The 27476-nt window shown below is 44.4% G+C and overlaps 1 protein-coding gene across 2 annotated transcripts; it reads right to left on the bottom strand.

Moving 5' to 3' along the window:
- Positions 1–281: 281 nt before the first annotated feature.
- Positions 282–27063, bottom strand: TCEA2 (transcription elongation factor A2). Of its 2 annotated transcripts, none has more exons than XM_026697355.2 (10): positions 26848–27063; positions 23933–23995; positions 22546–22651; positions 19938–20025; positions 11618–11751; positions 7276–7332; positions 4318–4472; positions 3490–3636; positions 2764–2835; positions 282–1934 (listed from the first exon to the last, which is right to left on the bottom strand). In XM_026697355.2, exons 1-10 carry the CDS (start codon positions 26917–26919, stop codon positions 1926–1928), a joined length of 903 nt encoding a protein of 300 aa, XP_026553140.1. In that variant the 5' UTR covers positions 26920–27063; the 3' UTR covers positions 282–1925. The 2 variants fall into 2 exon arrangements, with proteins under 2 accessions (XP_026553140.1, XP_087784991.1); XM_087928865.1 differs by lacking the exon at positions 26848–27063 and adding an exon at positions 26200–26327 and having other exon boundaries at positions 590–1934.
- Positions 27064–27476: the final 413 nt, after the last annotated feature.

Raw genomic sequence — 27476 nt, 5'->3', positions numbered from 1 at the left:
GTCACTAAACAAACTGTCGTAAATTGAGGATTACCCATACTAATACTACGGTTGAGGCACACACACCAAGACCAACCATGGTTAAAACCATCCAAGGTTAGGAAAAGCATGCTGGGCAACCTGGCAGGGTTTGAAAAATGAGTGGTGATTTAGGCAACAGACAAGTGGACATCAACAATTTCTGCTTTCCCCCCATTTTTTATTTTTATTTTTTTTTAATTGTTGATGGTTTCAACTGGCACGGAGGGTGCACCGCATCGAAAGCAGATGGCTCTGTTCTTCGTGAAGGAAGTTTATTGTTTTGCATTTGCGACTGTACATGGAAGACACAAAATAAATTTTAATATTAAATAAAAACAAGAAGAGGGCCCGATTACGAGATGTGGCAGCAGAGGTACAAATCCACATTTTTCCCAAATCATGAATTGATTGTTCTGGTTTTCATTTGCCTGGGAAGCTTAGCTACCTTGGATGACCAGAGGGGAAGATCTAAAAAAATATTTCTCAAAGTTGGCAAACGTTCAGACAGATAGACTTCAACTCCCAGAATTCCCCAGAACTCCCAGAATTCTGGGAGTTGAAATCCAACTGTCTGCAAATTTGAGACACACTAGTCTGAAATCTTGTTTTCCAACTCTTTTCAGAGAACTTACACAGTATTTAAATACCACCAGCCTAAGCAAACTTCTCCCTTTTCCTTCCTTCATTCTTCCAGGATTTTTCATTTTCACAAACTCAAATACTTTTGTGTTAGTAACACTTGCGCTTGGAGGCTGCTAATAGGTCTGGGCATGCAGGCCAAATTACCCTCTCCATCAAGTATAAAAACGGCTCTCTTTTCACATTTGTGTGCATCTGCGTGGGTTCACAACGCAGAGACTTGTCCTATGTGGAAAACGGAAACTGGTGTGTAGATGCAGTTAGTATGGGGCAGTTGTATTCCTAGTACACACAAAAAAGGCAGGAAGGTTAGGGATTTCAGACACCGCAGTCAAAATGGATGCAAGTCGGACCGTCTCCATTTTACACAGGGCAGTTCTCCAAACTCTGCAAGCTGCAAACTTGAAGGCTGAAAGATTGCAAGAAATTCATACCTGCCTTTTTTCCCCCTCCCACCCAACTGCTGAAATTAAAGCCATTTTCCTAGAAACACTTCTGAATTTTGAACATTTTTTCCCCCCTAGTTTTCTTTTGAAGCCCACACTTTGCATCTCGTAATGACAGCGGCCAACTTTTTGGAGATGTTTTGCTTCGTGGGAGATCCATATCATATATTTCAACTGATTTGAAAAAGGAAAATAACACGTTTAACTCTTATTTCTTATTCTTTCCAGCCCCCAAAAACAAAATGGAAGCAGGACAAATAATACTTGTTCGGTAGAAAGGCTGGGAAGTCTTGATTGAGAACCCTCAGACTTTTCCCCACAGCCCCTTTGCACCGGCTTTCAAACTGGGCAGGGTTTGTGCAATGAAAGCAAAACACACAAAAGGCTCCTGGAACCCGGGATTAGGAAGTTGGTTAATACTGGTTGTAACTTTTGAGAATTGCACCCGGAGCCAAGGAGAGAGTCACAAGAAGCTTCTGTACAACTTTGAGGCTCGAAGCCTGCCCGTTTTAAAGAGAAAAGAAACAAAACAAGAACAAAAAATAATAATAATAATCGCTGTCCCACATTCTCACAATAAGCTGGCTGGTCCGGGGAAACTTCCCATCCGGTGCCAATCCCGGCAGCCTCCGTTCCCAGCCGCTGCTATATTCCTACAGGTGTGCAGGCAGCCAGGCCCTCCTCACCTGGATGATGTACAGAGCACAAAGCAAACTTGGCGACAAAACAGGACAAAAATCTGCTGGCGGTACTTGCAAGGAGTCCATGGCAGAGCTCGGGGCCCTGAATTGGCTGTGGCTGCTCCCCTCGGAGATGATTTCAGCAGAACTGTAAGGAGGAGGAAAGGGGATTTAGAGACAGAAACGATTCTGCAAGAAAACCTCTTCTGCTGAATGGGAAGGAAGGATAAAATAAGCCAAGACTCCCTTAACAACTGTGTTGTGGCCCGCCAGTGGAACTGGAAGCAGATTCGGACAGCGAGGAGGTTGGGGAGGAACATGGGCCAGTCCTGGAGTCTGGGGAAGGCTCTGACGAGGGCTCTGCGTCGGAGGCAGAGATGGGGCCAGGGCCATCTGATAGTAATCAGCTGCCTTCTGAGTTGGATATCAGTGGGGCAGAAGAATAGCTGGAGCCTGTTCCCAGGGTGTGCATGCACAGAGCTGCCAGAAGAAGGGAACAGCTAAGGAACAAGGGTCGATTTGGGAGTAAAGCCACAGGTGGACTGTGAATGGCCCTTCCCATAGGGAATAAAAGAGGAGCGAAAGAGGAGTGGGGTTTTGCAGGAGACCATTAGTTCAATTAGTTCATTTGGGTGAAGATCTGTTCCTGCATTCTTGCCAAGTTTTGTCTGCTACAGTGTGGCCTCTGAAAGATATCGGCCTGGCAACTCTCCAAGCCTGATAAAGGTCTGTAGTTGTGAACTCTCTTGAAGACTGTCGGCCGGGACTTTGCTGGAAAGGAATTCACTGTAAACTAAATGAAAGGGTTTATCGGGACGAGGAGTCGGCTTCATGCTGTTGGGGAAGCCTAGGTCAGAACAAACTGTCTCACTTAATGAACGTAATTTGGGCTCAATTGTGGTTGTAAATCAAGGGTGACCTGTATCAGGGTCATAGGTCACATCCAGGCTGGCCGCAAAGGCACGAAGATTGCTTACCTTCCAGCGATTTCCACATTCATTACACACCACAAAGGTTGTCATTGGCTCATCTGAACTCCGGGTTTGCACCTGTGGGAATCAAACACAGGATAAGCCCCCGCCAGGTGGCAGATTTCCAAAACTGTCAAATCGCCATCTTTCCTCACCCCTTCCCTGTATCACAACTACAGGTAGTTCTCGACTTACAACAGTTCATTTAATGACTGTTCAAAGTTACAACATCACTGGAAAAAGTGACTCATGACCCTTTTTCACAATGACAACCTTGGCAGCCTCCCCTTAATCCTGTGAACAAAATCCAGATGCTTGGCAATGGGTTCGTATTTATGACCATCGCAGTGTCCCAGGGTCATATGATCCACTTTGATTACCTTCTGACAAGCCAAGCCAGTGGGGAAACCAGATTTACTTAACCACCAGGTTACTAACCTATCAACTGCAGTGATGCACTTAACAGCAGTGGCAACCAAGGTCGTAAAATGGGGCATAGTTCACTTAACAAATGTCTCGCTTAGCCACAGAAATTTTGGGCTCCAAATGTTGTGGCTGTAAGTAGAGGATGGCCCGTTTTCCTGCCCTATTTAAGTTTGCTCAATTCCATTATTTTGACGATTTTAACTTTTTATGTTCTTTTAACATTTGTAGGCCACCCAGGATCCCTCTGGGGAAAGGAGATTTTTAACGGTTTTAAACATGATACGATCAGTCCCGTGAAAGTCTCACCTGGGTGTAGGTGCAGTTCTTTTCCTTGCACTTGCCACAAGTGAAAAGGTCCGTCTGGGTCCCTCCTGTTTTGGCCATCTGATGCTCCCGGATGGCTTCCTTGGTCATGGCTTTGCGGATCTCTTTCAGTTCATTGCTGGCCATTTCCTGTCCAGGAAAGAAGGCAAAGGGTCACTTCGCTACACGGCAGGCAAAAAACACAGAAACATTTTAAGCATGTTTAATTCAAGATGGAATCATAGGACTGGAAGGGACCTTTGGAGGTCTTCTAGTCCAACCCCCTGCTCATCCAGGAGACCTCATGCCCAACCTGGATAAGTGGCTGTCCAAACTCTTCTTAAATATCTACGGTGATGGAACATTTACAACTTCTGGAGGCAAGTTGTTCCACTGATTAATTGTTTTGACTCTGGGGAAATTTCTTCTTTTCTAGGTTGGATCTCTCTTTAACAAGCTTTCAACCACGGCTTCTTGTCCTGCCCTCAAGTACTTTGGAGAGTAAGTCAATCCTCTCTTCTCTGTAACAGCCCTTCAATTATAAAGGTACTTTGGTACTCATCATTAATTGGTTCTGGGAGGTGCGATGAGTACCATAATGATGAGTATTAAATTTTATCCATAAGGAATAACATAGTGAATCACAAGGCAGCCGGCAGCAATAAATTCTAGCTTGTGAGTTGAATACCAACCAAATGAGGAGTACCAGGACAAAATGTCTCACTTGACATTTTGGGCTCAACTGTGGTCGTAAGTTGAGGACTACCTGTGCTTGCCCAGCAAAAGAACTTGAATGGATCCAATCCAGGTGTTTTAATCTCCCCGTCTCACCTCTGAGGTCATCACTGCGATTTGTTCGGGGGTGATCACTCCACACAAGACGTTCTTCCGGAGGTCAGGGTTCTTGGAGTCCTTGAGGTTGGACAGGCGACTCCTGATCCGGTTTTTGTACTTTAAATCTGTGTTCTTCACATCTTGGAATATAAGTTCAGGTGCCATTAAGGACCACCAACACAGAGAGATGTGGGTTTGCTGTAGCTCCAGCCAGAAGCTTATCAGCACATCAGGAATGTCTACGTACCCACACATTAAGAGAGGGTCCTCAGAGCTTCAGCGTTGAGATATTTTATCAAGGGTCACCATAAATGAACAGAACACCTGATGGATGTCCCTGTTCTGACCCAGGTTTCCTGAGATCGTAATTAAGCACACACTTAGTCAAAATAATTCTTGTTTTATTTCAACGCTGGGAATTATGTGCACTCCCAGCCCGTAATGAGTCCCAAACAGTCCCTCGAGATAATCACCCACCTTTCTCTTTGAATTGCTGCCAACAACTAAAGTGCCAAATTAACTGGAAAAAAAAAACTCCACCAAAGTACAAAGTCCACACAGAGCTTCAAGGTTTAACCCAAAGAGAGCAAATGACTTTGCTTCCTGCAAAGGTTTCTCTACCTTTGCCTGTCCTTTATACCTTATGGGAGGGGTAATCACCTCCAAGCCTTACTCCCGAGTTGCCCCTTTTGTCTCAGCTGCTCTCACCTTCTGGCATCTCTGTGCACACGCGCACTGGGAACAGGCTTCCCTTGTTCATCTGCCTCGCTGCTACCAGACTCCAGAGGCTCCAGAGTCAGCACACAACTCCCAGATGGTCCTGGCCCCATCTCTGCATCGGATGCAGGACCCTCGTCCGACTCCTCCCCAGACTCCCAGACTGGTCCGTTCTTCCCCACTGTCCGATTCCACTACCATCTGCACAGGCTGCCGGCAAACCACAACAGTCCCAAAGGGGCTTTTTTGGGGAGGCAACTGGACTTTCTGGTTTTTCTTTTGAAGATGTTTCACTCCTTATCCAAGAAGCTTTTTCAGCTCTGACCAGAGGGCGGGGAATGGAAGGGTTTATACTCCTTGGAGAAAGCTGGTCGTTTGCATCCTTTTAATTTAGAGAGTCACTGAGGCTACTTGGAGGTTGATCTGCGTCCTCAGGATCACCTGAGTAGTGCAAATGGGTATCGGACCCTCTTGACTGAAGGATGTTTTTCTGCCCTTCACCGTTGAAGACAGGCGCAGGAGGCTGTTGGGGATGAGTCTGTGTTGTCTGCATCTCCAATGAGAGGTGAAACATCTTCAAAGAAAAAAACAAGAAAAGTCCAGTTGCCTCCTGAAAAAGCACCTTTAGGATACCATGAGCTGGATGACTGAGAATCTCCATAGACCTTTAACACCTGCTGTAGTTTACACATGCATAATACCTTCAGAGGCAGCAGGAAATATAATCCATATGCCTAGGAAACTGAGTAAGACCAATAGAAGAGCATTATTTATGGCACAGGGGTAAATTGTGGGGTCCTTGGTACTCTCTGAGCTTGGATATTTTCTTGCAGACATATTATGACCCAACTAGGTAACATCATCCATCCTAGAAGGGAATGTGGGGTATGACCAGGAGGAGGAGAGGAGGCGTAGACAACTGGTATTGGCGTCTCTGAGCTTGGTGATTTCTTGCTGACTACATTTCATTATCCAATTAAGGTACATTTCATTATCCAATTAAGGTACATTTCATTATCCAATTAAGGTACGGTGCTAGAAGGAAGTGGGGTTTGCTCTCATTTTATATATGTTTGGTTTCCTTACGTGGGTAGAGTTTGCTCTCATTTTCCCTTACTACATACATATTTCCCTGAAAATAAGACTGAGTCATATATGAATTTTTGCTCCAAAAGACGCATTGGGGCTTATTTTCCGGCTAGGTCTTATCGTTGAGGAAATACAGTATTAAATGCATCCATCTGGCTGATGATCTTAACTAGGGCTTATTTTGGGGGTAGCGCTTATATTACGGGCATCCTGAAAAACCACGCTAGGGCTTATTTTCCAGCTAGGGCTTATTTTCCAGCTAGGGCTTATTTTGGGAGCGGGGGAAATACGGTAGCACTGATGATGTTACTAAGTTTAGTGATGAAATGCCTGCAAGAAAACAACCAAGCTCAAAGAGCACCAAGGATCCTACCATTAAAAAGACAAATATAAAAAGAGTTTAAAAAATTAACGAGATTTACTGTAACTGAGACCAAGGAGCCAGAGGGCACAGGGGTGGGCTCTTCTCTAACACCCCCTCAACAATTTCCAGCAAAAAGCACCCCCCCCATTGGGGCTCCCAGCCAGCAGGTTTTAAGCCTTTTCCAGAAAGCCAAAAAGACGGAAGGGGGATCTCACTGAATGCTGAATTCCACGGAGTGATCAATTCTCACTGTCAGGAAATTTCTCCCTGGGTCCTTTGATGAGTTTCCACCCATTGCTTCTTGTCCTGCCTTCAGCTGCTTTGGAGAATAGCTTGACCCTCCTCTTCTCTGTGGCAGCCCCTGAGATATATTGGAAGATTGCTATCATCCCTCCCCACTTATTTTCATTCAACTAGACATACCCAGTTCCTGTAACTGTGGCTCATCCTATGTTTTAGCCTTCAGTCCCCTAGTCATCTAGGTTGCTCTTCTCTGATCTCTTTCCAGAGTCTCAGTATCCTTTTTTTAATATCATGGCAAGATATATACAGAGTCTGGAAAAGGGCCTTAAAAATAAGAATTTCCATTTGAAGTAACCTCTGATCAGAATCCCGTAATTTTTTTTTTTCCCAGGTGATACCCTCAAGGTGTTTTGGATTTAATTCTCAAAGCCTTTAACACACCTAATGAGGGCAAGGGGACTGCAGGCCTAAACATCCGGACAATATCAGGTTACTAATCTGTTCAGTTTTGTTTACTGACGCCACAAACAACGAAAGGATATATTCTTCAATCTGGCTAGCAAGTTGCTCACAGTCAGCACCAATAGCCACATAGTCATCTGTTAAGGAAAAGGAGCACAATAGGAATATTTAAGAGTAGGTATTACAGGAAGTCCTCAACTTACAATAGTTCATTCACCATGCAAAATTACAACATGATTGAAAAAAAAGTGACTTATGACCATTTATCACACGTATGACCATTGTAGCGTGCCAATGGTCACGTGATCAAAATTCAGTTGCTTGGCAACTGACTCATATTTATGACGGTTAAAGCGTCCCGGGGTCACACCATCCCCTTTGGCAATTTTCTGACAAGCAAAGTCAACGGGGAAGCCAGGTTCACTTAACAACCGGGTTACTAACTTAACAACTACAATGATTCGCTTCGGACCTGTGACAAGAAAGGTCGTAAAATGGGGCAAAATTCCCTTAACAACTGTCTTACTTAGCAACAGAAATAGTTGAGCTCAATTGTGGTCATCTAGTAAAATGCTATGCATCAAATTGGCCAATGGGGTCATCTGCCAAGCATCCTTTCATTGGTTATAGCCAAACACAAAGCATTTTCCCAGCGTCTGTTTTGCGCCTTCAACTTTGTACAACCAATAAATTGGCATCTCTTGTCCATCAACTGTGAATCCTCCTCAGAGATGCCCAACTGCAAAGCAACGTATGGAGTCCTTGGTGCTCTGTGAGCTTTGGCTGTTTTCTTGCAGACGTTTCATGACCCAGCTACGTAACGTCATCAGGGCTAGAAGGGAACGGGGCTTGCTCTCTTTATACCTAGTTGGGTCATGAAATCTCTGCAAGATAATAACCAAACTCAAGAGAGCACCAAGGACCCCTCTGAACTACAAATATTCTCTTCTCTTGGTGAAGCAGGGGATTGATAACATATTTATATACAAACTTTTAGGATGCAAACAATTAACTAATAATTTGCCCTGAGAAGATCTTCCTTCTTCTCAGACTACCACTTGTTTCCGAGGATGAAGACCTGGCTTGGAACACAGCGCTTTGACGACGACGCGGAACTGCGGGCGGGCGTGACTGACTGGCTCAAATCTCAGGCGTCAAAGCGCTGTGTTCCAAGCCAGGTCTTCATCCTCGGAAACAAGTGGTAGCCGCTTGGTGCAAGATCGGGGCTGTAGGGCGGATGAGGAAAAATCTCCCACTTGAAAGCATTCAGGACTTCTCGAGCGCCGTAGTTCGGCCATTTTTAAACTTAATGCACCATTGGCGCACTCCACCTTCAGTGATGATGTTGTCCCTGTACACTTCACACAGTTGCCGAAAAATTTCAATCGGTTTATGGTTTTTTGCCAACAGAAACATTATCACTGATCGCACCTCACAACTCACGGGATTTTCAATTGCAGCACACATTTCAAACGTTTGCTGTGAAATAACGGGCAACGATACGAACCTCCCACTAGCACAACTAGATGCAGACTGAACAGCGGACGCACAGACCAAAGATGGCCACGCTAGCTCCGCCTCTTCTTGCTACAGATGAAAACGTAATCTATTTTGTGGATAGCCCTCGTATGTATGTATGTATATATGTATGTATGTATGTATATGTTTTCTTAAGTTTTCACAGGTACTTACATGTATGGTATTCAGCTTTGTTCAGGTATTTTCCCATGTCATTATAGTTGTGCTTTTAAAGTTGCAGCCTACAACTACAACTTGTGTATTTGTTTTGGATGGCTGTCAAGGCTCAGTGAAGAAATCCAGCAAAGAATCATACCCAGAGAGAAATCATCCAGATGCCCTAAGCTTTATGGTCTCCCCAAGATACACAAAGAAGGAACCCCACTCAGACCAATAGTCAGCTCCATAGGCTCACCTCTACAAAACCTGGCCAAATTTCTCGCCAAACAACTACAACCCTATGCAGAATCCATCAACTCACACGTAAGAAACTCATTCCAGTTCATCGAGATCATAAAGAAACAAAACTTATAACCTAGCAACCTACTAGTAAGCTTCGATGTCATATCCCTCTTCACCCAAGTGCCAATAAAAGAAGCCTTGACAGCCATCCAAAACAAATACAACCCCCCCAAGCACATCCTAGATCTGACCAACCACTGCCTATCCAATACATACTTCACCTACAATGGACAAAAATACAAACAAATAGAAGGAGCACCCATGGGATCACCCCTCTCACCTGTCATCGCAAACCTCTACATGGAACACTTTGAAACACAAGCTCTAGAAAAATATGACCACAAACCCAAACTCTGGCTCAGATACGTAGATGACACCTTCATAATCTGGCCACACGGGAAAGAAAAACTGAACAACTTCCTCACACACCTCAACAGCCTACACCCCAAAATACAATTCACCATGGAAACAGAAGCCAACAATCAACTTCCCTTCCTAGATGTCTTGGTATACAAAAGATCCAATGGCTCCCTAGGACACACCATCTACCAGAAGAAAACACATACAAACCGCTATCTACATGCACTCTCACATCACCACCCAGCACAGATCAATTCCGTAGCCAAAACACTCATCTCCAGAACAAAATGCTTAGCCGATGAACAACACCAAAAAACCGAACTACACACTCTCACCAACGTACTTACAGCCAATGGATTCCAAAGAAAGAAGATTACCCACCTAATCCAAAAAGAAACCCCAACCAAAATCCAAGACAGAGAACAAGAAAACGGCAAAGCCCTCCTCCCATATATAAAAGGCACTACAGACAAAATCAGCAAGATCCTCCAAAAACACAACATTAAAACAGCATTCTGCACAAACAGAAAAATATCCACCATCCTAAGAAACCCCAAAGACAAAATCGAATTAGAAAACCAAGGAGTATACGAAATCCCCTGCACTGCCTGCCCTACCACATACATTGGACAAACTAACAGAAGAATAAGTGCACGCATTGAAGAACATAAGAACTCAATCAAAAAAGAAGAAACGACCTCTTTCCTGGTCCAACACCTCAAAGCCACAGGACATGAAATTGACTTTAAAAATACCAGAACTATCGCCAAAACGGAACACTTCAACAGCAGAATAATCAGAGAAGCCATAGAGATAGAAAAATGCCCACACAGCATGAACAAACGAGATGACACCTCCCGCCTTCCAGCCATTTGGAAACCCGCCCTCATGAACAGACGAGTACCTAACATGAAGAATGACACCAGACCCACACCCATGAGAGCCACACAAGATGCCACCACCACATTTCCATGTAGAAAACAGACTCACACCCACTCAGAAGATGAGACACGACCATGGACCAGAAGCTGCACTGCAGCTGCATCACTACCCACTTCAAACCTCTCCGAGCCATACATGAAGCAAACCGACACCCACTATGAAGATGCAGCACGACCACGAACTCGAAGCCAAACAGCAAGATCACAGCTCACCAACTCAAATCCCCCAGCAACTAGGACTAACCTGAGCACAACCAAGCCCCCACATGAACAGAACACACCTCCAACCAATCAGAACACGGCCAACCCCCCAACCAATCAGAACACAGCCAAACCCCCCACCAATGAGAACACACCCCCACCCAATCAGAACACAGCCAAGCCCCCACCCAATCAAGTCCCACCCCCATTAGCAGTTAAAAGGAAGAAGCAGCTGCAATCTCACATCACTCTGAGAAGCAAGAGCCGAAGACAGAAGCCTGAAGATGATGAATGAGACTTCATCGAAACGTTGCCTAGATACTTCGAATCTTACACGGGAGAAAACCCGAACAACCAAAGATCCACATACAAATACCCACGAGAACCTCAGAAAACATATATATATATATATTTATTTATTTATTTTCTGAGGTTCTCTGGTATTTGTATGTGGATCTTTGGCGTAAGATTCAAAGATCTTTGGCGTAAGATTCAAAGATCCATATATATATATATATATATATATGAATATGTGTATATGCGTATATGTATATTGGTGGGTGTGTAGATGGATGGATGGATGAGAGGATGAAAAGATAAACAGAGAGAGACACACACAGAGATATTTATCTATAGATATATAGATATAGGTGTGTGTATATATATATTAGTGTGTATATACAACATATATGTGTGTGTGTCTATGGGTGGGTGGATAGATGGGGTGGATGGATGGATAGATAGATTCTTTTGAGAGTGGGCATCAGAATTTCATTTTTAATGTATGCCAGTGTGTACACAGAAAAAGTGACAATAGAGGTTATCGTATCTTATCTTGAACATTACATACACCAGTAGTTGTGTTCAGTACTAGTATAGAAGGAAAAAATATTTACAGTAGGAAAAAACAGGAGCCACGCTCATTTCTCCTGTGACTTACTGTCAGTCTGGAGTGCTGAAGTTAACATTTCTCGACATTTGCCTCGAACTGTGTCACACGTGATGGGCACCGGAGGAAAAGTAGTGATTTTGGGAGTGGTGGGAGTTTTTACAGACTCCTGCCTTTTGATGGAGCTGAAAGAGAAAACAGACCTGTCAGAATGTTGAGGTAGAATTCTTTATTTCCAGAAGTTTCGAAGCCTCCTTCCTATTTTACCTGGAATATTATTTATTCTTTCCCAATCTTTGGAATGTAAAAAATAATCTCCAAACCTTTCTTGCCATTGTTTCCCACACCTGTGGAGTACACGATTAAGCCCATTAAAAGATTTTAGATGTATTCAAGAAAAGGGTTTTGAAAATTCAACTAATAAAGACAGTGAAAATGTAATCAAGAGAACATTGAGGATTTAGACCCGTGATGGCGAACCTATGGCACATGTGCCACAGTGGCATGCAGAGCTATTTGTGCTGGCACGCGAGCCACAGGCAAACTTACCTCACTGCACATGCGTGTACCTCACAGCTTTTTGGCCTGTTTGAGGCCTTTTTAGACCTCCCAGAGGCTTGAGGAAAGCCTCTGAAACCCAAAAAATAGGCCCATTTCATCACTTCCTGTATTTCCAGGAATACCGGAAGTGATGAAACAGGCCTATTTTTCGGGTTGCAGAGGCTTTCATCAAGCCTCTGGGAGGCCAAAAAAGGCCTAAAATGGGCCAAAGATCAGCAAGGAGGTGCAGTGCAGGTAAGGGAGTGGCAGGGGGATTGCACTCACATGTGCAGGGGGCGGGAGGATGCACATTGCCTTCTGGGTGCTGGCACACAAGTGCCCGCATGCCCAATTTTTGGTACAGGAGCCCAAAAAGGTTAGCCACCACTGATTTAGAAAATTAAGCGTGGTGACACCCCCTTTTTTTTGACAAAATTGGCAGAAGAACTGCAGTGATTCACTTAACAACTGTGGCAAGAAAGGTCGTAATATAAGGCAAAACTCACTTCACCTGTTTCCCCCAAAATATGACCTACCCTGAAAGTAAGTCCTAGCCTGATTTTTTTTCACATGCACCCAATGTAAGCCCTACCCCCAAAATAAGCCCTAATTAAGATGCCAACCACTCCAGAGTAGACAGGTAAAAATTAAGCTAGGATGGGAATGAGGGTTGAGGCTGCCCTCCTACTTAACTTTGGGCAGTTGTAGCCAGGCCTCGCATACCCCGACATTGGCCCATTTCTTCTGCAGCCGGCAAGGCTGGCAAGGCTTTCCTGGAGGCCTCTGGAGCTGGTAACTATGGATCGATCCAGAGCTCTGTTATCAGCTGCAGAGGCCTTCAGGAAAGCCTTGCCAGCTGCAGAAGTAGTTCCTTGAAGGCCTCCGAAAGCAAAAAGGAGGCCGGGGGCAATGCGCGCAAGTGAGGTTGGTCAGTGGATGGCATCCCCCCAAAATAAGACCTGGTGCCTTTTTTTGGGTGGCAAAAAAAATATATATAAGACAAAGTCTTATTTTCAGGGAAACACGGTATCTCACTTAGCAAGAGAAATTGTGGGATAAAATCTTAAAGAGTTAAAAATAGCCCTTATAGCCACAATCCCCTCTCCTTCCTAGTTTGTAACACTAATGTGGTTTTCTGCCACTATACGTGGTTGGCCCTGATTTGGAGGAGTCCCAAAGGTGCTTTTTTTTTCATGAGGCAACTGGACTTTCTGATTTTTTCTTTGAGGACGTTTCGCTTCTCATCCAAGAAGCTTGAAGGAGTCCCATTGTACGATTTCATCAGCAGCTTCCTTATCATCAAAATTCTTGGCTTAAAGGTTGACTTTCCTTCAGATCAGGAAACACCTATTTTTCCTGATTAAGAATAAATCCAGCAGTATCCCGCTCCAACAACGGTCAACACAATACAGGTAGTCCTTGATTTATGACCACAATGGAGCCCAACATTTTCATTGCTCGGCAAGACGATGGCTCAGTGAGTTTTTCCCCATTATACAAGCTTTCTTCCCACAGTTGTTCAGCGAATCAGTGCAGTGGTTAAGTTAGCAATGCGGCCGTTAAGTGAATCTGGCTTCCTCATTGACTTTGCTTGTCAGAAGGTCGCAAAAAGGGGATTACCTGACCCGGAACACTGTCACCGTCATAAATACGAGACAATTTCCAAGCATCTGAATTTTGATGATGTGATCGTGGGGATGCGACAATGGTCGTAACTGTCAAAAATGTTCACAAGTCACTTTTTCAGTGCGGTTGTAATTTCGAACTGTCATTAAATGAACGGTTGTAAGTCAAGGACTACCTGTATTTCTGGGAAGCCTTTAAGCAGGGCAAGAAGGCTGTTGTTGCTCTACAGGTGGCCTTGAGCTTGGAAACCAAGCAAACCAACAGATCTTTTCCATAAAACATTTCTTTAATTGATTGAAAAGGACCTTGGAGGTCTTCTAGTCCAACCCCCTGCTTAGGTAGGAAACCTAAGGGTAAACCTATGGCCCGGGTGCCACAGGTGGCACGCAGAGCCATTTGTGCGGGCATGCAAGCCCCAACCAAACTTACCAGCATTGCGCATGCGTGCACCTCCCAACTGATTTTCAGCCTGTTTGAGGCTGTTTTCGTCCTTCCGAGGCTTGAGGGAAGCCTTTGCAGCCTTGGGAGGCCGAAAAATGGGCCTTCTGGAAATACCAGAAGTGCCGAAATAGGCCTGTTTTCAGCCTCCTGGGGCTCCAGAAGCTTCCCTCGAGCCTCTGAGAGGGCAAAAAACAGCCTCCCCTAAGCTCCAGAGGCCCCGAGGAAGCTGAAAATGGACACTTCTGGTATGTCCGGAAGGCCCGTTTTTCGGCCTCCCAAGGCTGCAGAGGCTTCCCTCGAGCCTCCAGGAGGGCGAAAACGGCCTTAAACGGCCTGAAAATCAGCTGGGAGGCGCATGCATGTGCAATGTAGGGAAGGGGAAATGTTTTGCATACACATGCGCAGGGGGGCAGGGCACATTGCGTTGTGGGTGCCGGCATGCACGCGTGCGCTTTCAGCACACCACAACAAAAAGGTTCGCCATCACTGTCCTATACCATTTGAGACAAGTGGTTATCCAATCCCTTCTTTAAACATTCTTTAATACAATTGCTTCATGTTGCTACCTTAGCCATAAGCTTTACTTCCTAAAGACATTTAGGAAGGAGTATAAAGACATTTTAGAAGAACTACTTTTTGAGTAAATAAAACAAGAAGAAAAATTGTGGATCCTGTAATCGGGAGAAGCAAGAAAAATCCTTCGAATCGACCATAAGCAAGCTCATTGGATCAGTGATAAGTATCGAACCAATATCTGGATCATATGTACAGACTGCTCCCTTATGAATAATGTTATGAAAAACAGGGGAGGCGGAGAGAAAAATCAGATATATATTGAATTGAAGATGTCACAAGGGGACAAGTTTTTTTTTCTATGAAATTAAAAAAAAAAAATCCATCGAAGATGAAAAAAAGAGCACGTTGGATCCCTGCAGCTTTCTTGATATGTTTGTGAGTAGGATATGGTTGTGAGCTCCTGTCCATTTCAACAGATCCATAATGTCAAGTGTTCAGGAAAGAGACCGTGAGGCATGTATAGGTAGTCCTCAACTTACAACAGTTCATTGAGTGACCGTTTGAAGTTACAACGGCACTGAAAAAAGTGACTTATGACCGTTTTTCAGACTTATGACCGCTGTAGCATCCCAATGCTCACGTGATTTACATTTGGATGCTTGACAACTGATTCACATTTATGACAATCCCCTTTTGCAACCTTCTAAGCAAAGATAATGGGGAAACATGATGTGATGACCCAAAGGGACGTGGCACAAAAGCAACAAAGTCACAATAGTGGGTAAAGTCCCTTTAATACCTCCAACTTGGCCCCCAATATCCAGTTATCATCGGCTGGAGAAAAAACTCTCCCAAGAACAGTTTTTAAAGGGAAAAAATTCAGTCCGAACCCAAAATACATATAAAATATAAATAAAAACCAATACAAACCACGCTGCAGCAATTAACGAGACAGGGCAGGTTAAGGAATTGCAGAATTCAAAAGATAATGAAACACACACAGTTGGGAGGACGCCAGAACTCAGATAAGAATTGACAAACTCGAAATATTTTCACACTTTGCTTCCAACAAAGAGCTATGCGCAAACACCCTTTTTATCCTGTTTTCCCAGCTGCAGCTAATTAAGGTAATCAGGGCCCTTTTCTCCCCCGTAACCCATGTTGCTCCCTTATCCGTTCCTCCATGTGTCCTAGGATGAAGAGGGGTTGGGCCTGGCCCTTCCTCTGAATGCCCAGCCGGACTTTGCCCTTCTCCAGTTTTCTCCACAGCCACTGGAGCCGCACTCCCATTCCCTGCCAGCTGTTCCACCTCTTCCTTGGAATCAGATTCCAACAGGGGTATGACACATGATTCACTTAACAACCGAGTTACTGATTTAACAACTACAGTCATTCACTTAGCCAATGTGGCAAGAAAAGTCATAAAGTGGGGCAAAATGCACTTCACAAATTTCTCACTTAGCAACATAAATTCTGGGCTCAGTTTAAGTCGAGGACTACCTGTAGTGTCTAGAATAAACTTTTTATAAAACATCGATACTGGTTCTCCTCGATTTATGACCGCTACTAAAACCAGAATTTCCATTGTTAAGCAAGGTGGCAGTTAACACATCCAATTTTACGATGTGTTTTGCCATAATTGCTAAGCGAATCACTAAAGTTATTAAGTGAATCAGGCAGTCGTTAAGTGAATCCAGATTCTTCCATTGACTTTCCTTGTTGGAAGCCAGCTGGGAAGGTCACAAATGGGGATCACGTGACCCAGGGGACACTGCAGCTGTTGTGAAGTGCCCAAATTTTGATCACAGGCATTTGCCACTCTTGCAGATCATGTGACTGTGGTGATACTGGGACAGTCGTAAGCGCGAGGACCCAATCATAAGTCGCTTTTTGTGCCATTGTAACTTAGAACGGCCGCTACCAAAATAGTTGTAAATTGAGAACTACCTGTATATCCAAATCTGTTTCTAGCTAGCTTTTGATATGTTGAAAGTGGTCCATCCAATTATTCTCTAAAGTGAGTCAATTTTATGGGCTCCATATGCTGTGATGAACAAGCTCATTTTATGATTAAGAGCCTCTGTGGCGCAGTGGTTAGACTGCAGTGCAGCAGGCTACTTCTGCTGATTGCCGGCTGCCTGCAATTTGGCAGTTCAAATCTCACCAGGCTCAAGGTTGACTTCCATCCTTCCGAGGTGGGTAAAATGAGGAGCCAGATTGTTGGGGGAAAGAGGCTGACTCTATAAACCGCTTAGACAGGGCTGTAAAAGCACTGTGAAGCGGTATGTAAGTCTAAAAGCTACTGCTATTATTAGAGCCTTATGCTTTTCCTAAGACAAATAAGGAATTTGCCGCCCCTCCCAAACAGAAGCTGGACAGTAGATACCTCAAAAGGCAAGTAGTAGTTAATCAAGTAATTAACCAACCGGATGAAGCACAAACCTTGAGGAACTTAATTCATGGCCATGTCTATAACATAATACAGAATAATCTGAGTGATTCCACTGCTAATTCCAATTAATTTGAGCACCAGTAGCATTTAATCCTTAGCAGACTCCATTTAAGTGGCTTATTCAGATGGCATTAGCTTCTCCATGGTTCAATAGGAATATAAGTATATAAGCAGTAGACTTATGTACCACTTTACAGCGCTTTACAAACACTCTAAGTAGTTTACAGAGTCAGCCTCTTGCCCCCAACAATCTGGGTCCTCATTTTACCCACCTCAGAAGGACGGAACACTGAGTCAATCTTGAACCAGTGAGAATCGAACTGCCAAACTGTAGGCAATTGGCAGTTAGCAGAATCAGCCCGCAGTACTGCATTCTCACCACTGCCCCACAAGGTATCTGTAAGTCAGAGAGGCTGCCCCAGAGAGGAGGGGGTCAACTTATTCTCCAGAGGGCAGGACAAGAAACAACGGATGGAAACTAATCAAAGAGAGAAGCAACCTGGAATTAAGAGAACTTCTTAACGGTGAGAACTATTAAAGAGAAGTTGTGGGTGCTTCAACACTGGAAGTTTTAAAGAAGAGATTGGATAAACATTTGTCAGAAGGGGTATAGGGTCTCTTGCCTGAGCCTAGGGGTTGGACTAGAAGACCTCTGAGGTCACTTCCATCTCTGTTATTTGTACTCTGATTCAGAGGATCCCGAGGACACAGATAAACCTCCAAGTGACCTCAACGATCCTCAGGCAGAATGCTAACAATCAGCAAAGAATATAAATCCTCCCATTCCCCACTATTCAGTTAGACCTGAAGAAGCTTCTTGGATGAGAAGCAAAACGTCTTCAGGGAAGAATAAAGTAAGTCCAGCTGCCTTCTGAAAAAGCATCTTTGGTACCAACACAAATCATTCATTACACCCAAACAATACAATGGGTCCATGTTTCTCTGTATTATTGAATATTTGCCATTGTGAGATGTGGTTCAATGCTAAATTGAATTGAATAATTTTTTTGTGATTACACACACAAGAAATTTGTCTTCAATGCAGAAGCTCTTAGTGTACATGCAAAGCAACAGAATAATGACAATCATCACCATCACCATACCAAAAAGAGGGAAGAGTAAGAAAGATAATATTAAGGATAAATAATAGTAATAATACAGCCATACTCCATGGCAAATATACATGGACATCAAACAGCATTGTGGGAATTAGGTGTTCAGCAGAGGTCCAGCCAACTCGCTAAACAATTACTTATTAGGTGTTCAGATTTTCTGGAATCGTGTTAACATGAAATATGTGTCTTTCTATCCAGAAAATGCTTCAATCAATATCATGTTCTAGGAAAAATTAGCAGGACTACTCCGAGCCACTGAATGGGAATCCCAAGCCCCCAATTTGAATGGTGGCTGATTGATATATGTAGAATTGTGTGAGGATCCTATGAAGGAATTTGGAATAAGGGTACAGTGATATAGGTGGAGCCGAGAAATTACAAGATTTAGGACAGGTGACACGGCCAGTGTTATTTTTTTATTGCTGGCTACAGCACAAAAAGGATTCTCATCCCCTTATGTGGCACAGTGATACTATTTAAGTCAAAAGAAATGTATGTACACAAACAGAAGACCGGGCTAATGAAGAAAGAAAGAAAGAAAACTACAAATAAAATAAAGCAACAAAAGGAGAAATGCCCTTTATTAATAAAAGGAAGAGTGTGAGAAAGATGGGAGAAATGAAAGTGAATCAAATAATAAACAAGAATAAAAAGAAATGCACAAAGTCCACTGAGTTTTGCAGGTGTTTATTTTTTTTTTCCATTTATAATTGTAAGGTTCAGAAAAGGACATTATATGTTTGTCAAGATGAAGCCACCATCGCTTCTTGGGAATCTTTGTCAGTAGAGAAGTAATATTCCCCCATTTGAATTGAGCTAAGTAGGGAAGCCATACCGATATTAATAATAACAGACATCTGGTTTAGAAACTGGGAAGCTGTGAGTTCTAGTTCCGCCTTAGGCATGAAAGCTGCTGGGTGACTTTAGGCCAATCACCAGGAGGTTGGGAGTTCCAGTCCCTTCCCTAAACATGAAAGTTGCTGAGTGACTTTGGGCCACTCACCAGGAGGTTGGGAGTTCCAGTCCCGCCTTAGACATGAAAGCTGCTGGGTGACATTGGGCCAATCACCAGGAGGTTGTGAGCTCTAGTCCCGCCTTAGACATGAAAGCTGCTGGGTGACTTTGGGCCAATCACCAGGAGGTTGTGAGCTCTAGTCCCGCCTTAGGCATGAAAGCTGCTGGGTGACTTTGGGCCAATCACCAGGAGGTTGTGAGCTCTAGTCCCGCCTTAGACATGAAAGCTGCTGGGTGACTTTGGGCCACTCACCAGGAGGTTGGGAGTTCTAGTCCCGCCTTAGACCTGAAAGCTGCTAGGTGACTTTGGGCCAATCACCAGGAGGTTGGGAGTTCCAGTCCCTTCCCTAAACATGAAAGTTGCTGAGTGACTTTGGGCCACTCACCAGGAGGTTGGGAGTTCCAGTCCCGCCTTAGACATGAAAGCTGCTGGGTGACATTGGGCCAGACTCTCTCTCTCCCCCTCTCTGCCCAGCCCACCACATAGGATTGTTGTTGGGAAAAACAGGAAGGAGGAGGAGTATTGGCTATGTTCACTGCCTTGAGTTGTTTATAAAACAAATACTAAAGGTGGGATATGAATTAAATAAGCATTTGACACAAAACTTGGGTGGATTAAGGGGACAACCAGTAGAATATCACTTTCTGTGGCTAAGGGAAGGATTACCTTTGGTCTCGTGAATCCCTGGTCTCTTTTGAAGAAGAAGCTGACAAAGAATTCTTCTTCTTTTCATCTCTCTTATCTTCGGAAGCATCTGAAGAGAGTTAAGGAGGAAGAAGGACAAGCGGTAAAGAATGAACTCAGCCATAAGGAAGCAACGGGTCTTTTGCCTCTAGTGAGTTTCTAGGACGGCTCATTCCTTGGTCATAAGATCCTCTTCTGAGACAGCTAGCCTCCAAAGCAGAAGACAACAGCATGGTCCATGTTTCTATGTTTGTTTAATACCTGAGGAGGCTTGGAACAATGATGGAGACACGGACAATGATGGAGAGGCTATTTTTCTGGCAATTAAAAAGACAGAGCAACAAACAAGTTTTTGGCAGGAAAATAATCCAGTTCTAGATATACACCTTTTTCCTGGAAATCCGTTACTTCTCAAAAGAGAAGTAGCAGGGGAACATTCAGGGTTAAGGCTGTGTTCCTATATATTTACCTTGTCCTCCGTTTGAACTTCATGTTCGATTGCTTTGACTTTGGGAAGGTGCATAATTGTTATTGGTTTCTTTTTATGATCTCTGCAGCGCTTAACGAACATTGAACTCCATTTAATTTAGAAGTAAAATCTTTGTAATAAGCATTTGAGGATCGATTATCAAGATAGCAGCCATGAATCTCAGTACTGATTGTCCTCGACTTACAACAGTTCATTTAGTGACCCAAAGTTACAATGGCACTGAAAACATGTGGCTTATGAACGTTTTTCAAAGTTACGATTGTTGCAGCATCTCCAAGGTCGCATGGATCAAAATTCAGATGCTTGGCAGCTGGCTCATATTTATGACGGTTGTAGTGTCCCGGGGTCATGTGATCTGCTTTTGTGACCTCCTGACAGGCAAAGTCAATGGGGAAGCCAGATTCACTAAACAACCGTGTTACTAACTAAACCAATGCAATGGTTCACTTAACAACTGTGGCCAGAAAAATCGTAAAATGGGGCAAACTCACTTAATGTTTCACTTATTAACATAAATTTTGGGCTCAACTGTGATCGTAACTCGAGGACTACCTGCATTCATGGACTTGGTATGAAGTAGTGCAATTAGGAATTCATCAAGGTTTGTTAGGATTGGGGAATTCTGAGTTTACAGCAATGTTTCTCAACCTTGGCAACTTTCAGGTGTCTGGGACTTCAATTCCCAGAATTTATCATGCAGTCTTGCCCTAATCGTTGCTGGAGGGTGGGGGGATTCTGGGAGTTGAAGTCCCACAGAAAAACTGGTTTAATGGTTAGCGGGGACCTTCCCTAATGGCTCTAGCAGTTAAAAGTGGGCAGGCAGGAACTTCAGACTTGCAAGATTCGGTTAAGGTTAGCATTCTTACCTTAGCAGATTTAGTTCATCTGGTCAAGTTTCCTATCTTAGTTTAACCAGGAAGGTTGGCAAAAACAGTAACCTAGAAATCATGGTGTGATAAAAACCTCTACAGGTAGCCCTTAAATTACGACCATAATTGAGCCCAAAATGTATGTTAATAAGTGAAACATTTGTTAAGCGAGTTTGCCCCATTTTGCAGCTTTTCTACCCACTGTTGTTAACGGAATCATTGCATTTGTTAAGTTAGCAACATGGCTGTTAAGTGAATCTGGATTCCACGCTGACTTTGCTTGTCAGGGGATCGCAAAAGCGGATCCCACGACCACATTCAGGAGGTTCTGACCCAGGCTTCTCTAACAGAATGAAGCCAACTCCTCGTCCTGATAAACCCCCTTTATTTAGGTTAAAGTAAATTCCTCTACGGCAAAGTCCCAGCCAACAGTCTTTCAAGAGATTTCACAATTACAGACCTTTATCAAGCTTGGAGAGTTGCCAGGCCGATATCTTTCAGAGGCCACGCTGTAGGAGACAATACTTGGCAAGAATGCAGGAACAGATCTTCACCCAAATAAACTAATAGTCTCCTGCAAAACCCCACTCCCCTTTCGCTCCTCTTTTATTCCCTATGGGAGGGGCCATTCACAGTCCACCTGTGGCTTTACACCCAAATCGACCTTTGTTCCTTAGCTGTTCCCTTCTTCTGGCAGCCCTGTGCATGCACACACTGGGAACAGGCTCCAGCTGTTCTTCTGCCTGACTGATGGGAGATCTCCGAAGTCAGCTGATAACTGTCAGACAGCCCTGGCCCCATCTCTGCCTCCAACGCAGAGCCCTCGTCAGACCCTTCCCCACACTCCAGAACTGGCTCATGTCCTCCCACAACCTCCTCACTGTTTGAATCTGCTGCCAGATCTGCTGGCCGCTGGCAGGCCACAACACAGGACACTGCAACCTTTATAAATATGAACCACTTGCTAAGCATCTGACTTTTGATCGTGTGACCATGGGGATGCTGTAATGGTCGTAACTTTGAAAAATGGTCATAAGTCACCCTTTTTTCAATGCTGTTGTAATTTTGAATGGTGACTAAATGTTGAGGACTACCTGTGCAGGGAAAGGGATGCAATTCCCGCCTTCACATTCTGCACGAGCATGACGTTGCTCAAACCCAAAAGTAGGTGTATCTTGATTTATTCTATGTTTTTATTATTTGACTCACCTACATCATGCCTATTTCTTACCTAGGAGTTTCTTCCAAGCCTTGATAAGTGACTTGGCAAGTGCAATTACATCTTCATCTGTGCTTTGCTTCCGAAGGGCGTTCACAGACATCCCGATTCGGGTAGACTGCAAAATATTAAACAAAGAAGTGACTGTCCCCAAAACTAGCTAGATTAAAGGCAAAGGAAGACTGCCCAAACTACAAGTTAAGGTCAAGCCGCATGCTATTTTTCTAAATGGCAGTATTCTCAATATTAGGCAAAAATCAAGAACACGGGAGTATCACGTCAAACTTAATGTTAGAATTCACAGAAAGAATAGTGCAAGCTTGAAACCAACTTCCAGTGGAGGTAGTGAGTCAAACATATATAAGTAACTGAGTTTAAACATTTTGGGATAAACACATGTCTATCATCCCCCCAAAATTAAATCTATACATATAAAAGCATAATACTACTCATGCATCATCACAAAATTTCCAGAACCATAAAGCCTACAAACTTGAAACTTGGCACATATGTTCCTCTTAGCTTGTAGGTGCTCATTAAGAAAGGATTTTTCAAAAGGACCATCAGAGCATTTAGAGTATTTCCTATATTATTATTATTAACAACGCTCTGATGCTAAAGAGTTCTATTCCCCACCTGAAATCTGTTCCAAATGCAAAACACAAGCAGAGGAGTTTCAGTTTCATAGCAGTAACCAGCTTTAGTACAGAACAGTTGAGCTAAGCCACATCCAGACTCTTTGCTGTCTCTTTGCTCACACAGCAAATACTGTTTCAGTTTCCAAACAGCCCTCAACTTTCTCACACACTGACAGGACGCTAGCCAGATGAATACTGATGGATGCTGGTAGGCAGAGGCAGAATTTTTTCCCCTTATTTTCCTCCCCCAAAACTAAACCCAACCACATAGTTCCGTAGCGAAGCACGAGTTATCAAGCTAGTTAAATTAATAAAAACCTCAAACGGAGTGGGATATTAGGCCTTCTTCCGCCTTTTTTCTTTGTTTCCATGTTTGTTTGGCAATTTGCATTAATTTCACAAAGCAACAACTTTACAATTGTTTACTTTATAAATCTTATCTCTATCCTATTTTTTTTTCTTACTGTGTACAGAATCTTGACTTTAATTTTCATGCTATGGGACACCAAACCACATTCAGCAATGGGTTTTGAAGAGTATTATATACCACAATAAATTGGTATATAAGTCTAAGTGCTATTGCTATTATATAGTGGAGCGAGGCATTTCAAAACATCTTTCACATGACAGGAAGCGGTCAGATAGCATATGACTTCATTCATGATCAAGTATTAATCTTTTTCAAAATATAATACCCAAAGAAGTATAGAGAAAGTGAGGAACATGTTAGAAGGAAAGAGAGAGTCAACACCATGGTTTACCTGTAGTAAATGCAGGGTTATCGGCATACTTTTCAGTTCCTTCAGCAAGTCCATTGCCCCTTCCTCAAAAATAAAAGAAATTCCACAAGTTAAGAGACATCCAATATCAAACTGTTAAGTCGTTTTGATGAGGTGATGTAAATATAGAAAAGGGGCTCGTATTCATAAGTATAACCAGAAATAAAGGGCCGCTACCAATCAAACAGAGAGTGGGATACAGTATAAAAAAGTAGTTTGGTCAAAATATACCGTATATCAATTGAAATAATATTATATGAAACAAAAGAAAAATTAAACTGTGGTTGCCTAAATCTTTCAAATTAGACAAGATTGCAGATGTTTTATTACCCCAACTAGGTAACATCATCAGTGCTAATCAGAAGTGGTGTTTGCTCTCTTTTTATATACTAGTGGCTTGCTCTGTGAGTGTTGGTGGGAGAGCTCTCGGTAGTTCTTTACAAACAGCTCGGAAGTAGACCTTGAGTTACAACCATTTGTTTAGCGACAGCTTCAAGTTACAACAGCACTAGAGAAAGTGACTTATAACCAGTCCTCACATTTGCGACCATCACAGCATCCCCAAAGTTATGGGATCAAACATTTGGGGGCTGGTCATGTAGTCGCCATTTGTGACCTTCCCAGTTGGCTTCCTGAGAAGCAAACTCAAGGGGGGGAACCAGTGATGGGATTCAGTTTTTTTTACTACAGGTTCTGTGGGCGTGGCTTGGTGGGCGTGGCAGGGGAAGGATACTGCAAAATGTCCAGTCGGAGGTGGCATTTGCCGGTTCTTCGAACTACTCAAAATTTCCTGAGGTCAGAACCTGCTGAATACCACCTGTGGGGGGAACCCAACTTTGATTCACTTTGCAATTGTAGTGATTCGTTTACCAACTGTGCCCCCCCACAAAAAAAGGCCATAAAATCAGGTGCAATTATTTAACAACCTCGTTTCACAATTCTGGTCCCAATTATGATTATAAATAAAGGACTACCTGTATACTGAAGGAGTCAAAAAGAGGGCTGTGAAAATATCTACAGACCCCTCACATCCTGGACATAAACTGTTTCAACTCCTATCCTCAAAACGATGCTATAGAGCCCTGCACACCAGAACAGCTAGACACAAGGACAGTTTCTTCCCCTAACACCATCACTGTGCTAAACAAATAATTCCCTCAACACTGTTCAACTATTACAAAATCTGCACTACTATTACTGTTAATCTTCTCATCACTCCTTCTTACCCATCCCCTCCCACTTGTGACTGCATGATGGTAACTTTTTCTCTTGTATCCTTACGATATATATTGACTGTTTCCTAGTAGGATTTGATTGCTTATTCTATCCTATGACTATCATTAAGTGTTGTACTTGATGATTCTTGACTCTTGATGAATGTATGTTTTCTTTTATGTACACTGAGAGCATTTGCACCAAGACAAATTCCTTGTGTGTCCAATCACACTTGGCCAATAAAGAATTCTATTCTATTCTAATTCTATTCTAGTGATTCCCCCTCTCCCCAATGAATCTTACAGCCCTTGTTTCTTTTGGCAGTCTCCCATCCAAATATTAGCCAGATCCAGCCCTATTTTTCTTCTGAGACCAGTCAAAGTTGGCTAGGTATTGCTACCTATTGTAGATTTCTCGGGCAGTAAGTTTTTTCACCCAAGAAATCAAACAACAGATAGTCCTCGACTTACAAGTTCTTTTAGTGACTGTTTAAAGTTACAACGGCACTGAAAAAAGTGACTTATGACCATTTTTCACACTTACGACCATTGCAGCATCCCCATAATCACATGATTTATGGATGCTTGACAACTGACTCACATTTATGACGGTTGCAGTGGGCGGGGATCATGTCATCCCCCTTTGCGACCTGACAAAGTCAATGGGGAAGCCAGATTCACTTAACAACCGCGGTGATCCATTTAACAACTGCCGCAAGAAAAGTCGTAAAATGGGGCAAAACTCACATATAAGGACCCGAATTCTTGCGGGCAATCTGCTGACTCCGTAAACCGCTTAGAGAGGGCTGTAAAGCCCTATAAAGCGGTATCTAAATCTACTGCTGTGGCTACCAAATTTCTCACTTAGCAACATAAATTTTGGGCTCAATTTTGTGGTCCTAGGCCGAGCACTACCTGGACATGGATGTTATAAGCAGCTTGAGGAAGCCTTTCTCTTTGCTTACAGCAGGTGGCAACCCCGGGTTAAGTTTGGATTGGCTCAAAACAATGAAGCTGGATTCGGGGGGAGGCTACCTGGATGGGAGACCACCAGGAAATCTCGGGCAAAATGTCAAAAAATCTCCCCGGGGGTGGGGAGGGGGAAGCAGTTTTTTAAGGACAAGCAGTATCTCCCGGAATCCAGATCAAGTCATAGGAATCTACGGAAACACGCAAAAGAAGTGAGCAGGCAGGATCCCAGCCCGGGCCAAGAGGACCGTCTCGTTTCCCTCCCGCTCCCCCACCCCCCAAAATAAAACGCGGGCGGGCGCGCGAAGTTACGATCGACAGAACAGGACGGCGAAGGCGTCTAGCCAAGGCTGCGGCGATCGAGGGGGCGTGGCTTGAAAGCGGCGGGCGAAGCGCTAGAGTGGGCGGAGCCACGAGCGCTTCACGGCAAGAGCGAGGGCGTGACCAACGGCTAAGGTATTTAAATAGCGACGGGGAGGCGGGGCCAAGAGGCCGTCTTGGGCGGGGCCCATTCTCCAGGCGATGCGGCGCGGGCGTTGCCATGGCAGCGGCGAGGACGGACTGGGGGGTTCTTTTTGAGAAACTGGAAAGGCCGAGCAATGGGAGTTCTCGGAGGAGGAGGCGGCGGCGGCGGCGGTGCTGCAGGACGGGCCTCCGGACGGGCTCCTCCGCGGGCCGGGAAGGCGGCGGGCGGCGTCGGTGCCCCCCACTCACCACGCTCTTCTTGGCGACCATCTTGTCGAGCCGCTTGGCGATGCGCAGGACCTCCTCCTCCTCCCCGCCCATGGCGCCGGCTCTCCGCTCCGCGCTCTGGCCCCGGGGAGGAGGGAGGCGAGGAAGCTCCGTCCCCGGGACGCTGCCGACTTGAGCCGCGGCGAAGAGCGAGCGGGCGGACGAGCTTCCTCGGTGACCACGGCAACGCCTCTTCCGTTTTGGGCGCTCGCCCAAGGCATGCTGGGAAACGAAGTTCGGCTTTAGAAGGCGCCCTGCCCTCTCCCAGAGGGCCGCGCGCGCCGCACCTGGTCGTTCGCTTCGCAAAGCCTTTCGGGAACTGTAGTCCCGCGGAGGAAGCCGCTTGTGCTTAGCTACTGAGGAACGGACTCCGAATCCCAGCATTCTCGGCGGCTTCTGCGAGCGGTGGAGGCGTGGTCGCCAGGTCTTTCTTTTGCTAGCCCCTCCCCTTTCAGAACGGGCCGTTAGAGCCGTTAACCTGGGTTGCAAATAGGCTGCGGGCTTTAATTCCGCCCATGGGTTAAGATGCCAAGCTGGGCGTGAGTTCTAGTCCTGCCAGAACTACTAGAACTCACGCTCTAGTCCTGCCAATTTGGGTGCCCTTGCACCAA

The sequence above is a fragment of the Pseudonaja textilis genome, chromosome 3 (assembly GCF_049901715.1).
Source record: "Pseudonaja textilis isolate UNSWEBS1 chromosome 3, rPseTex1.2, whole genome shotgun sequence".
Classification (NCBI taxonomy): domain Eukaryota; kingdom Metazoa; phylum Chordata; class Lepidosauria; order Squamata; family Elapidae; genus Pseudonaja; species Pseudonaja textilis.
The sequence above is the reverse complement of the archived record's forward strand: the minus strand, read 5'-3'. Positions and strand labels throughout refer to the sequence as shown.

Bases quoted from the DNA above. Each gene is read 5' to 3' on its own strand.
- TCEA2 (XM_026697355.2), bottom strand. From the start codon at position 26,919: ATGGGCGGGGAGGAGGAGGAGGTCCTGCGCATCGCCAAGCGGCTCGAC. The intron at 20,026-22,545 runs GTAAGAAATAGG...AACTCTCTTCAG, and splicing joins GGCTTGGAAGAAACTCCTAG to ATGCTTCCGAAGATAAGAGA. The intron at 11,752-19,937 runs GTAATCCTTCCC...TTTCTCTTTCAG, and splicing joins AGGGATTCACGAGACCAAAG to CTCCATCAAAAGGCAGGAGT.